At 42.1% G+C, this 14,856-nt stretch overlaps 1 protein-coding gene across 1 annotated transcript in view; it reads right to left on the bottom strand.

Annotated features, from left to right (window-relative positions):
- Positions 1–14,856, bottom strand: part of trpm3 (transient receptor potential cation channel, subfamily M, member 3) — a 144,842-nt gene that overhangs the window by 9,278 nt on the left and 120,708 nt on the right. Inside the window, exons 17-20 of the mRNA XM_084728120.1 lie at positions 10,251–10,454; positions 5,977–6,117; positions 2,291–2,419; positions 809–1,060 (exon numbers count right to left, since the gene is read on the bottom strand). Of these exons, the coding sequence (XP_084584246.1) occupies positions 809–1,060; positions 2,291–2,419; positions 5,977–6,117; positions 10,251–10,454 (726 nt within the window). The remainder of the gene's footprint in view (positions 1–808; positions 1,061–2,290; positions 2,420–5,976; positions 6,118–10,250; positions 10,455–14,856) is intronic.

The raw sequence follows: 14,856 nt of genomic DNA, 5'->3' as shown, positions 1-14,856 counted from the left end.
TTTGATCCCCTCTTTACTTTTGTCTTTATGTATTTATCAGAGGCTCTGATCTTGTTGCTGTTGGAGATCAAACAATAAAGGTTTAGAGGCACAGAAGCTCCATTAGGACCGAGACCGAATCAAACCTGTACTCATAGGACTCAGTGAGCTCTTATGATCATTAGGGCATCTCCTATTTGACAAACTGGAAACCTCTTCCCTTCGTCTGCTCCCATCACCTGTGGAATACCACAAGGCTCAAGTTTAGGTCCCATATTGTTCATCCTACACATGCTGAGGTACCTCCCATTAGAACCCAGTCATAACAACAACAACACAGTTTGGTCTCTCCTTGAATGCATCCAGGACGTGAATCACTGGATGGCTGAAATACTGCCTTTAACTAAATGATGCTGAGAGCAAAGTGGTCATGTTTGGTCCCACCAGTGGTGAAGCTGATCGCTGATGGACTCTGGCACCTACACTTCATGCACTTGCCAAAAAATCACAGTGCCATCTTCAGTCCTGCTTTAACTCTGTTGTGAAAGGTTGTTTTTCCTGCTTAGAAATATCGCCAAGGTCACACTGTTGCTCTCTTTTAATAACTTTTTTCCATCTTTTAATTTCCTCTTAGCTGGATTACTGCAACTCTCTTTATTTGGGAATCAGGCAGTAGCCCATGTCTCACCTACCTATTGTACAGCACCTTGACCAGCTTTGGTCGTTTTTAAATGTGCTTTATAAATAAAAATGATTTGTAAATGAGGAAAGAAAATATGAGACACTGAAGATAGAAAAGAAACACATCACCGCCCCTGCCTCTTCTCACCATCTTGCCAATCATCATCACATAAGGACCCAGGTACTTGTTGACTCCAAAGATGTCCAGCAGCCGGATGTACCAATAGATGATGTTGACGCAATAGATGACCCGCCCGTAGCTCATGAGTGGCGGCTCCTGGAGACGGAGAACCATGCCGACAGAGAATATGAGGATGGCCATGAGGTCTGTGATGTTCCAGTACTCCTGAAGCCACACCTTCACCTTCTGTAACAACTTCCCCGGCTCGGACATCAGGATCTGGAGGAGGGAAATTAGTTGAGTAAGGAACCAAGATTCATACATACGCTCCAAAGTAAATTCTGAGCACTTCCTACGCATTTTCAAGGTGTGTTTTTAAGCTTTTACAGCACCTTACAGCTGTGGTAGCATGTTATGGTGTTATAAGCAAAGAAAACTATTTTGGTGATGGAACTGCAAACATACAAAAGGTTCAAATTGTGAAATGCGTCACCTGTCTGTATGTGGACATGGCATCCTATAGAACTTGCCTGAGACAATATAAAACACTCAAGCACTAGACAGAGGCCGTGTTTCATTAGTTGTTCAACATGCCCTCATTCACTGTCCCTCTGCACTTGTCCTCGAGGGAATCCCTGCAGCCATCAAGAGTGTCGTTCCATTTGTCTGGAAAAACTCGAGTGAACTTGAGAGATCAGCCGTCCAAGAGCTGATCTCTCAAGTTCAAGTTCACTTGAGGGAGTGAGTCAACAGCGATGGTCACTCCATCAGTGTACATCATCCACAATGCACTGCAGCCAAGCATTTGATGCAAAAAAAAAAAAAAATCTACTTTATTTATGTAGCAGGGACAATGCATATTAATCAATATTCCAAGCATGGAAAAAATGTTGTTTTTCATGATATCATAAACCTGTAGCAGTAGTAATTTAAATAAACTGAAAGAAAAATTTACAGTGAGCCCCATAAGTGACTGAAACCCAGGACGAGAAAAAATAGAAATGCATTATATCATGACCACCATAAGAGGGCAGTATGAGTTCACCAATCGGGGCATCTAGCAGATGTCTGCTGAGGCATTGTTGTGCAGCTGAGAATGATGTGACATAATGATTAATGCATTTCATACACTTACAGTAGAAACCACAGCCACAGTGTGAGGCTGAACTAGATAGCCTCATACCTTATTTTCTTTTTTCTTTCTTTGTTTTATGCCTCTTGCCTTTATTTCCACCAACTTGTCTCCCTTTCCTTTCTCTTTTCTTTTTCTTCCCCTTCAATGATCACAGTTTTCCCTATTAATTCTGAGCTGTTTGTCGATATGGACATAATGTTTAGCCTCTGCCCTCCCCCAGCGAACTCACTGAATTAAACCGAAGGTGACATAATGATGACCAGCTTTGTTCTTTTCAGTTCACTGGGTAGCAGTGAGGAATTGATTATTGTATGTTCAATATAATTGTGCATGCATGACGCCCCTTTGCATGTAACCCCTGCTGGGATCGGTACCTCTCTCATCTTCTCGATGCCGTTAGTGAAGATGTAAGCGATGACGATCCACTCCTGAGGAGAGGGCCACAGGTCCATCTTGACCAGGACGATGTAGTTGAACAACATTAGGTAGCCTACGTACGCCATCTATGTAAAAAAAACACAACAGCGGAGGGAAATCAGTGGGTTTATGTGTTTGTGTTCTTTCCCCACATCAGCAAATTGTACATCAATAAAGTTCAGGTCTCTCTGTGCAGCTCTAAGGGCTCCTGTGAAAAGGCTTTTTGTGTGTAACTGCTCAAATTAAGCGGTTATTAAGTGAATGACTGACCCTCATTACACCTTCCTTTCATGCAGTTCTTCAGATCTGATAATAGAGATTTGATCTCAAGACACTTGATTGCTGCACCTCCACACTTGGCCTGAAAATATCCATTATGCCTCTCCTGTGGCTGTGTCTATTTAAATACATGTCAGCTGTCCACTTTCATTCTTCCTGCACTTCTTTGGGCACTGCGTTTCATCATGATCCAGACTAGATCAAATTTAGATCATAATGCAGGCCTAACCATCTAAAGAGTAGGAACTGTCAGAAAATGTATTCAAAATCTATTTTTCCATGTTTTCTTGATTAATAGGTCCCGACATTACTGGATTTCAATCAGACATTTTTGACATTTTTGATTCAGCGATCGGCAATTCCATATCCTCTGAGAGCATTTAAATTGCATGAATATATTCAGCAGCTCTGAAAAATCATGACCTGTTTCTCCCTTTAATTTAGGAGCAATAATGAACAGTTTTAACATATTTGAATTATAGATTAAAGTAATTACAAACACAAGGGGGATGGTTTCTCTTCCAGTCTGTGCGTAAATCAAGTATTCCAGTGAAGTAAGCAGGCAAATTGATTTTAATAATCTCTAACTGGGGCTGTCATTCAGTCCCACATGCACAGTTAGCTTGTGTGATGAGTTTGACTAATATTACTATAAACGCAACAGCACTCTACAACAGATGACGTGTTTGGATACAAAAATGTTCAAGAGGATAGGACCACATTTTGACCCTGAGGAAACCCGGCATTTGTTCCATGAGCGCAATAATGAAATTCACAGTAAAGTGTTTTTCTTTGACCTGAAGGCCAGGGAAGAGAAGTCGGGGGGAGTAAATAGTCATAGAAGAGAAAATGGGATGAAACAAAACACAGACGAAATATTTTTTACAGCATAAATAAACAGTGAAATCCCTGCCGGTGATGTAAAAAGATGTTTTCACTGGGCAAGCACATTGAAGGAGGCCAGGATGAAGCATGGGAAACAAAAGATCAGCTTAAATCAAACATTACAGACTTGCTCACAGGCAGATACTGTGCAAAATACAAGCTGTACAAGGACTTCAAAGACATCTGGAGTTACAGAATCTAGATTAATAGTGCTGTATAGAAAAATGTAAAGACACACATATGAAACACAGACTCGCCGACACATGTGGGAGGGGAAATTCTCAGCCACTGTCCATAACTGCATCCTCGTCTGCAAAGTCAAAAAAGTCAATTTGATGAGGAAGTGATATTTTAAATGTGATATAATTGATCTGATTCTGATAAATGATGAAATATGCATCCCATTCTTTCCACCTCTTTTAATTTCTCTCTCCTCTACATGATGAAATATGATGATCTGCCTGCCCTCTATATTCATAGCATCAGTGCTGTTTGTGGTTTTATTTTTTAAACTCTGTACTTATTCATTATGTACATAACATACATTTGTCATATATTTGTTTATAGACAGGGACACAGACAAGCTCGGCAGAAAGGCAGGAAGGAAGGAGAGTCTGCTATTTATCCAGAGACACATTATCACAAAGATCAGCTCTATGTGTGATTAGAAAACAGGAGATGAGCTGAATTGTGTGCTGACTGGCATTGAGAGATGTGCTCCTGGTGTGTTCAGCCAGGCTGCAGCTGCTTGTGTTGGACTGTTGGTAGGTGAATGTGAATGATCAAGCATTATCAAAAGAAATGTGTGCAGCGTGGCGGTGGGAGGGCCCAAGTCAAATTCTGCCCAGGGCCCCATAAAGACTTGGGCTGCCTCTGTACTGAGCAATTGCAAACATGAAAGGAGGTTGGAGCTCACGTTCGCAGGACCGCATTTGTGTACGCAGAGCAGAGATGCTGCATTTCCAGGATGCCGTTCTGCGTGCTTGTATCACATGCATGTGCCTGGTTTTTATATGTGCAAGTTTTGATACTAATTAAACATGATAGAAGAGCTCAATCCTCTCTTCAGAAAAAAAGCCAAACACAAAAACAAAAAACAAAAAATGAAGCAATCGAATACTGATTTGTCATCAATTACCACGGCAACAGCAGAAGCTTCCAAGCATTCATGTCAGCCATAGTGTTTAGACTAGCTTCTCCTTCTAGCCTGCAACGAAGGCTCGCCTCTACAGCACCTTCATGTTTTTACACAGGACGGAGAGGTGCCAGCATAAAGCCTTCCCAGCGTGTCACTTTACACAGCATGCCAGCAAGGTGTGACATAACACAACAGTGGACTGGTCAACAAGCGATTCTGCTCATATGCTCTTTTCTAATCACACATACAGCTGACGTCCTCATGAATTTATAGCATGAAGCTTTTGGAGTTTCTGAATAAACAGGCCGTCGCTTCTTCTGCGACGGACAGGTCAGAGGTCACCTTGTGTTGATGGTCTGTGGAGAGGAAAATTTCCTCCTGCCTGTCTGTGTGTCTTAGTGCACCTGTTTACACAGACGGCGAGACAAAATAAAGGTGCAACATCCCCACCTTGAACAGGCTGTGTAACAGTGGCTTCTGTTAACACAAAACCTCCTTGTTCGATCTTTGATCCTTTTCTCTAGCCTACTTTAAACAGAGATCGCACAACACTGTCACAATAAAGGCAGGTCTCTACACCAATAACACCAGTATAAAGTTGTCCCACTGTCTGATATTAGACAACATGCCAGCATTGCAGAATCAAAAACACAGTGTTGATGTCTACTGTAATGACTGCACTGGTCAACAAGTGATTCTGCTCCTCTGCTCTTTTCTAATCACTTGTACAGCTGATAACCTCATTAATTTATAATGTAATTTTTTTTTACATCTTCCTTAATAAACGGGGCATCACTTCTCCTGTCTATATGTGCTGTGTGTGTGTGTGTGTGTGTGTGTGTGTGTCTGCTCTCTGCTTTGACACAGCTGACAAATACGTGGAATAAGTGCATAACTTAAAAAACAAAATCACAAACAGCTGTGAACATCACAAACAGCTGCGAGCATGTAACTCAACAGCTTCCTGTTCCATCTTGCTGGCTCACCCTTTCGCACAGACGCCTCCCCCACCACGTGTCTGTAACTTTTATACAGACAGCGGCACAACAGACCCACCTTGAACACGCTGTATAAAAAGGGGCTTCTGCCTCACTCCCCTGTACTTTTCTCACCATGTTGCCTCCATCACTCTCTTCATCTCCTCCACACTAAACTTTCCCACTCCAGTAACGCTGGGTAATGACAGGGTGGAACAGCAGCTTAATGACAATAGAGGCAGTGTGGCAATGGAAGCTAACGGCAGGGAACCAGGAATTGATGCTGTGACAGAAATACAGTAAGCACTGACAGCGCCAGCGGGAGGCTGAGTACGTAGGTGGTGTTGCTGAAGCTGACACTGACCGTATGGAACCAGAACTTGACAATTGGAGCGTTGTAGAACTCGTATATCTTGCGTCCCATGGGGATGAGGCGGTGGCGGTTCTGAACCTCCTCAACATCCTTCTTTCGGGATGTCTCTGTGGTTACCTTACCCAGCATTGCCTGGGGGAATGCAAACCCCACATGGAGCGAGGGAGGGAGCGAAAGGTGTGAGGGATAAAAGGATGGAGGGAGCGGGAAGAGGGAAGCGTGGTGGATTGGAAAAGAAGGTGGAGGAGGAGCGGGGAGGACGGGAGATAAAGACAAGCAGAAGGGAGGAGGTGGGATTGGAAGAGTCGAGCAACAAAGAAGAAAAAGAGAAAAAAAGAGAAAGGGGAAGAGGGTTACATTACAGCCACTGCACAGTCTTAATATCATAATCAAAGAAGCAAGCACAGGCAATGTCATCATTCCAAAATGTGAAATGTTGTGTTTGAGGTGGAGTGTTGGGTGAAGGCTGGTAACACAGTATGACGCAGACACGGACACTCATGGATTGTGTCTCAGACAACAATTAAGAGGCAGAGGAGAGACAAGATAGTGACAGAGAGAAGACAGGAGAAGAGAAGGAGAAAGATAAGACATAGATATCTCATTTCAATCTGTGACACATTTCCTCATCCATGAGAGAGGGTTCGGAGCCCGCTGTTTTTATGGGTCATGGTCTTAATGTCAAAGCAACACCAGACCTCTGAGGGAGTTTATTTGTGGAATTGCAATGTATGTCAAGAAGTATACAGCCCTACAAAGGCAAAACGCAGTAACTGCATATTTAACATCATACACCAAAAATGAGTTTTATTTGTTTTTCTCGCATCTATTTTACTATTTAAAAATATTGTGCCATATAAATGTGTAACTTTCTGTGACAACAGCATATTAAATGTGGATCTATAAACCAAAACACAGTATCTGCACTTTGGCTTTATAGTTCTTGTTCTCTTTGGTATTGTGTGTGTTGTAAGACTTGTTACTGCACTTACTGCACTCTCTGCCATAGAAAGGTGTGTCTAGATGGTAACCCTAGATATGCCAAACTCTCACTTGCATGTCAGAGTTTTCTGCTAGAAAGTCACTGTTTGTGCCTCATGTGAAACTCTTAGTCAACGCTTATCATTTAATCCAAACACTATCTTTTGCTAAAACCTAACCAAATAGTCTTGTTGCCTTAACCTAACAAAATTACGACAAAAGTCATGTGTTTGACCCTCTCACCCACTACATCCTCTTCTGTATGTGGACTTTGCAATCTACACTAAGTTACCTGACTTCCTAAAGCCTGTGTTGAATCAAGTGCACAGATAGAGTCTCGCAAATCTAGGGTTATCATCTTGATATGACCCACAGAGACAGCTACAGATAAAGAACTCCTGCTAAAGATAGCTAGCTTAGCAGATCTCAGTAGCTGACATCTCATTTTTGGGCTCTGAAATGAAAGGACTGTAACCTTTTGATCTGTTTTACAGTTTGCCGTCCAGTCTGAAAACTTTAAATCCCTCACCGCGTCTGTAGTTACTGCATTCGGTATTTGTAGGGCAATATAGCAGACCTGGGCAAAGATAAAATGTTTGATCTCTCAAAATATTTGAAACACACGATGAGGAGTTGGTTTAAGATCCCAGGCCGCTGAATAGGTACAATAGTGATAAAACCATCACTAAGAAATCAAAGTAGGAATCACTCAGTAAGGAATCAAGGGTTTTCTATTTATTTATTTATTTTTTCAAATATGTGAAACATTTACAGCCAAGTTTTGTCTAAGGCACACACAGACGGAGCCTTCAGGGTGAACAAGTTCAGATGCCAGTGTGTAAATCACACCATGCCTTTAGTGTACCGAACATGCACTTTTTGTGATCGGCAAGTGGACACAAGCTGTAACATTCATCACAGTGTGGTTTAACAACACAACCTCCCTCTGTGGTGTAGCAGTCTGTGTGTATCTGTATGAATCGCTGTGTGATTCATAAGTATCTGAGGGTGCATTTGTACAGTCAGAAGCCAGGACAATAGGAAGGGCTCATTGCAAATGCATCCTCTGGCAACAGGGTTTTTTGTTTAACACCTCAGTGCCTTAAGGGCTGCATGTGTAAAATGGCCCGTTTTGTGAAGCTTTGCGCTGGCTTACTGGCTGTGCTCAATGCAGATGGAGGAGGGTATGTACAGTGGTGCTGAAAGGCGTTCAACTTCAGTTCAACCACATAACGGGACAACCTTAGATCCAGTTTGTGTATTAAAATCATCTTATGTATGTCAGTCATGATTTCAACGCGCAAACTGGATCTCGTTGGTATCATCTCCAGGATTGATTGGATTGAAATTGAACGGGTCCTAATCCTGCTGTACATCCACGTCTATGCAGATGGACCAACTCTTCCACTGTGAGCTGGGAGAAGGTGCTCAGACTCTGCATGATTTAAGCTCTGCAGCAGCAGGCGGACATGGTTATATAATGCAAAAGCCTGGGCCTCCCATGCTCAGCAGCCGACATGCTGAGTGGTATGCTGCAGCAAGCCATCATCACGATGGGAGAGAGTGAGGGGCAGCAATCGGCCAGCATACAGTACTGTACCTCAATCAGAACTGAGCTCGGAGAGACGGAGAAAGAGAGAAAGAGCTGGGGGGGAGCTGACAGCAAAAGAAAGGAACAGAGGAAGCAAAGAGAGCTGGGCAGAGAACAAGAGGGACCAAAGGAAAGGCAGAAAGAAGTAGAGAAGGAGATAGAGGGAGGAAGAAACATACACGAGGGAACCCACAAGCGGCGACAGACTGAGACGCTACAACTCCAAGACCATGTCTTTGCTGGGACGACGAGAAACAGGAAAGGCCGATTTGGCTGGAAGGGTCCAGTTGGCCAGAATAGAGAAACGAGTATGTGTGTGTGTGGAGAAATATGTATGTGTGTATATCGACATCTCATTGTGGACAGAAACAAACATTGGGCCTCATGCAAGAACATTTTCGTATTCTTATCTGAAATTTACTTTTTTTTCATACAAAGGGTTTGTATGAACATACTATGTCAAATTCAACAAACGCTCCTAACTTCAGACAACTGTGTAAATGATCTCTCTGTGTGTATTTGAGTGCACATGCATGAGACGTAAATTAGCATAATTAATGTTCCAATAATACCAAATAAGTCTATGCTTCCCGCCTCATATGTCAGGAGGTGTTCATTCATGAAAATGGCTTCAAGAATCTTACAAGTCTGGAGATTAAAGTCCTATAATGTAAAGTTTACCATTTTAAAGACGGCTCACAACAAAATAAAAAGTACATATTTTTCCTTTGGCCTGTAGTGCCATTCATGCATCTATACTGTTTGGTGTGAGCTGCTGAGTTATGGAGATATCAGCTGTAGAAGTGTCTGCCTTCTCTCTAATACAATGGAACTAGATGGCACTAGTCCTGTGGCGCTCAAAGTGTCCAAAAAACATTTGAAAAACTCAACAGCAATCTGTCTTGCCAGAAATCATGACACAGTTACTCAAGATAATGCACAGACCTTCTTGTGAGCAGTTTCATGTAGGAACTGCTTTCTTTCTGCAGTATAATCTACTGGAACTACTTTATTATAAAAAATCTTAAAATCTAGATGAATAAACAGCACTAACAGCCAGAAAATATGTATTTTTGACTTTAGGGTGAACTGTCCCTTTAACAGCATCAGCAATGTAATTAAGGAACCTGCTAAAGCCTGACAGTGTGTTACCTAAGGATCATACTGTCACTGAAATAAAGAAGAAATGATGCAACAACATAATGATGTTGTAATAGAGGATGCCCGTCTGGATGGAAACTTGCATAAAGCTGCATGTGAAGATACAGCCTGACAGCAGGTAATCGTCAGTTTAAATTAATGATTATATGTTTTATGTGTAAATTTAGAATCATATTATAACTCAAAATGCAGGCAAACAGGATCATATCAACAAAAGACAGAAGTGTAAGGTTTGGATAACAGCAGGCTGACTGCACTTGACTGGTATGACAGGTCTGTTCATACCTGCAAGAAAATTCAAAATAAGAGAAAAGTGGTGAATGTGACAGGTTCTCCTCACTCGTACAAACCCCTTAAGAACAAATCTGTTCGTACAAGTGGTTCTTGCGTGAGCCCCATTGTATAAAACTGGTCCACAAGAGATATTTACAAAAGACACAGAATCTGGGCTATGTGTTCATGAATCAGTTTTGTCTAAAGTTTGAGTATGTGTATAGATTCTGAGATGCAGGGCTGAGGTGGGTTCTCTCACCACGGAGTTGTACTGCGTCTCACAGTAAGATCTTACTGTGAACTCCATGTCTTCCTCCTCCTTCTCCTTGACCGGTTTCTCAGGCTCCTCCTCCTCCTTCTCCTGCAGGTAGGCCTCCTGATCCTGGGGCATGTAGGACATCTCGTCCTTGTTCTTGAACTCCAGGCTCAGGATGGACGGTGGCAGGAGCAGCCCTAAGATTACCTGGGTGACGAGGAAGACAGGAAGTGGAGGTGGAAGTGGAGGAAAGTTATAGTAAAGAGCTGGACAGATGTGATGAAGATGCGCTGTGGAAATCAAGACAGAGACTCTAAAACAAACCAATCGTCTTAATCAGTCTGTGACACACATCTGAAACTGACAAACAGATAATACCATAATAAATGTACCCTCGTGAACACCTCCCCGTGGCCTGCGCACGGCTGAATGACAAAGCTTTGTTATTTACAACAGCCAAGGCGAGTGTTCTCATTGTGGAAGTCAATTACAAAAACATTAGTCCAGACAGGCAGCAAGAGTACTGCGCTGTCTACCACGATGGATGAGAGGGACAAACACTCGCAGCGGCAGATAAACGAGGCAGGCGTGCTGTAAACACTTCAGATACATATCAGTCAAACAAGAAAAAGGAAGAGTGAGGCTGTTACCACAGTGAAAGGATGAAGAACAGAGGAAAGAGAAGAAGGTGGAGAGCAGTGTAATCACTTTGAGTGTGTCCTTATCTCTGAAAGAGGCTGTCCTCAACTAATTTAAGTGAAATTCAGCTGTTTGTGTTGCACTCACTGATTGCTTTAATTTAATTGAAATCTAATCAATTTAAGTTTTCATAACATTTGTTTGTGATCATTTTCTGGTATGCAAATTGAAACAATTCAATAAAGTCAGAAGACGAGGGATTATTATATTACTGAATGGGCCCCAGGCTAAATTATAAATACTGGAGTATTGATAAGCTCTGACATTAATGGTACTTTTCAGTGTCTTGGTGATATTGATTATCATGCTGCAGCCTCTCCCCTGCACTCTGTCAGGGCAGAATTACACACACACACACACACACACACACACACACACACACACACACACACACACACACACACACACACACACACACACACACACACACACACAAACACACACAGAAGTCAAAGATGCAAAGATGCATCAGTGGAGACAGTGAAGTGGACCAGGACCAGCTAAAGTTAACTGACTGATGTATGGAATGGACTTGCATTTATATGGCATTTTTCTTGTAACTCAGTATGTTGCCTAAGGACACTTCGGCTGGAGGAGGCGAGGATCAAACCACCAATCTTCTAATTAGTGGAAGACATCCTCTACCTCCTGAGCCTGGCCACCCACGTCTGTGTCCTTAATTCTTTACACACTTTACTCAGCATTGTGATTTCAGAAATAGTATTTATTATACTGACAAAATGTCTAAAATGACTGATGCCACCTAAAATCAAAAATTCGACTCATCAGTCGGAGATCCCTCAGTTGACTGAGATTCTTCAAGTCCAGCAGTTGTTTTTTTGTTGTTGTTTTTGTGTATTACACTAACAGGATAAAACAGATAGAAGCTTCCAAAAATGCACAGGGATTAAAAATGCACAGAGGAATTATACAAAAGAAGAATCATAAATACAGTTTTATATTTGCTTCTGAAATAAAAAAAAAACATGAAAAAAATTCTGAATTAGGGACAGCCGTAGACTTTGCTGTTGTAAAAAATTACAGTTGCTGCCCTAGAAACAATATTTAGTTGTTCTGAATTTACTCTTTATTAAAAATAATATATTTTAAAAATGCAATTATTAAGTAAAGAAAAAGAACTGAGTACTGTTTAAGCATCTGATCAATAAGCAGCATTGGCAAAATTAACAGTAAAACATTTCTACAGAGATGACTGGACAAAAGATTATTTCAGGGTGATAAAATGGGAGTAGCGACCATTTAAAGATGCAATTATAACAGCACAGAAAGTGATGCCTCAGCTTCTTTTGTCATCTGACATGTCAAGGGGTCGAACTCAAAGCTGTCAATAGTTTGTCAGACTTATTGATTTGTGAAGAAATCAATGCACTCATCTATGCCAGTCCATTTATAACCTTCGGTAACCGTATTCTGAGACGAGAATGTTTCAGGGTTAAAGCTGAATGTCCTCACAACTATAGCAACCCAAAGAAGTGCACACACGCATTATTTTGACAACACTTTGACAATGTTATTTGCTGTATATCATGAACTCCTGGGGGCAACGGATCTTGTTTGTTCCACTTGTGGTTTTCCTTCTGTCTTTCTGCTCCAGTGAGTTTGGTTTGGCGGTGCACTCTCTCCCTCCCTCCTGCAAAGGCCAAGCCATACTTCAAGCACTTGCGCTCTGCCCTGCTCCGAGAAGCTGGCCAGCCAGACCCATCATCCTGTCTAACTCTGTGTATGAATGAGTGTGAACCCAGCAGTCCCTTCAGCAACTCCCAGGGCAACTCCTCATTATAAATAACTCTAACCTCTCTGATCTGAGCAGCTGCCTCCTATCACCCCACCTCCAGACGTCTGCAAAACCCACATGAGCCAAAAAATGCCCAAAACTCAACCACCAGTCTTAAATGAAACCTCTTCCCTTGACTCAAAAGGATGTTCACCACATAAGCCGGGATATAAAATATGTGGGACACAATTTCAAGGTTTTTAAGTAATTAAGGTCACTTCCTCTGTCCCGTCTGGCTTTAGAGAGTGCTGTGTAGGCTTATACTGACGAAGGCTGAAGTTGGACCAAGAGGGCATCCTTGCCTAGACACTTGTCGTACTTCTAATGATTCTCCAAAGTATTACTGTCCAGTGGTGATACATGGATGGACTCTGAGTTCATCTGAATCCGCATATATGCATAAATCATCCACCTGCCACCAACGCTAACATTATTATTTTATCCAATTTAGAAACCCACACGTGCACCTTTACCCATCCCTGTAGACTAGATAACATTTTAAATTATGTCAAGCTGCGCACACTTTCCAGGTGATTTCTTTAGTGTGTGCAAGACGTTGATTTCAGTCATTTTAGACATTTTCATGTGTGCAGTAATGTCACTGAAGCTGATAGCAATAATGTTTAAGCAGAAAACTATAGTTATAAACATGACAAGAGAGAGGAAAGTCTCCAGAGAAAACAGAGTTTAGTAATCAAAGATAATGAAAGTGCACAAATGAACACACAGCGTCAAATAATCAAAGAAAGTGTACAGCTGTGCCTCGCGTGTAAATGCACACTCAGCATCCCTCTCCGGGGAGGTGCTTCACCCTTTGTCCCATCTGCAACCCATGCTGCCCAGTCTGCTGTGTGACGGCCCCTGCTTGGGCTGCCAAGGCTGCTTACTTTGTCTGGCTGTGATTTAACTGTGTGTGTTGTCTTACAAGGTGCCAGAGCAGCTGATTGCATCAACTCGATCAGGAGCACCTGGGCCCGGTGGTCTGACAGATATACAAGCGCCAGTTTCAGCGTGACACCCTTTCTCTTCCCACCAACTCCTGAACCTTTTTCTTTGCTTAGCCTTTCAACTCCTTAACACTTCACCTTACATCACTGATACACACCCACATACCTGCACTTATTCCTTAGTTCACCTGGCCTTAATTTAATAAATATTTTGTACTCATTTGCACTTCCCATTGTTGGACAACACTTAAAACTTACAGCATCACCACTGTCCAGTAAATCTCTTTCCTAACACATTTGAATAACAGCAGGATTCAGATTTTTCTAGAATCCAGAGAAGCTTTATTTGATAAAGAGAAAGCCTCTGCTCCATCAGGGGCAGCTGTGTTGAGTCCTGAGCAAAAACTACAAGATAAAGTTTTAACTGTCAGTGGTGACCCGTCTACTTTCCACAGTCCAGTGCTCTCCACATTATTGGGAATGAGTCATCAGGGGCCAAACCACAGTTATAACCAGTCCGACTAGTGTGCTCCCAGCTGTATTTAATGAAGATGAGTAGGGATACATTGTAAAGTAGGAGGGTAATCTGAACTGATTCATTTATTGTTTATTAATTTGTGGATGTTCAAGGATTGTGACAAAGACATGTAATGACTTTCCACTGGCAATTGCAACAGTGTACTAAATTACCTGCATTTCGTTTGCAATTTCACATTACTTATCTTATACGTCCAGTTCTGCACATGTACTGATATATTTGAAATATGCTAATAGTGGATGGCCTCTGCTCCTCATATAGGTCCATTATGTCCAAAGCAACATACAATTTTCATTTCATTACATTTTCTAAAGAAAGGTAATCAGCGATTCTCTCTGCTTCACATCCCTGCATTTCCACACGTCACACCTGGTCGTTGTTTTGTATAACCACTCTCCACTTAGCAGCACCACTCAGAGCAGGAGATCCACAGGAGCGATTTGGGCCACCTCTATGGCAGTTTCTCAGGGAGGTGAGAGGGTTTCTCATTACTTTCCCTGCCCAAATTTTCTGCGGCAGTCTGAGGGGATTTCAAGCATTCCAATTCAAACCTGCCTCTCTAACACTCAACCCTAATGTCACTGCGAAGTGCTTAATGTAAGTACACTTTACCCACAGGTTATCCCAAAT

This window comes from Lutjanus erythropterus, chromosome 10, assembly GCF_056507025.1.
Source record: "Lutjanus erythropterus isolate fLutEry1 chromosome 10, fLutEry1.hap2, whole genome shotgun sequence".
Lineage (NCBI taxonomy): Eukaryota > Metazoa > Chordata > Actinopteri > Lutjaniformes > Lutjanidae > Lutjanus > Lutjanus erythropterus.
This window is presented reverse-complemented; position numbering and strand designations above follow the sequence as displayed.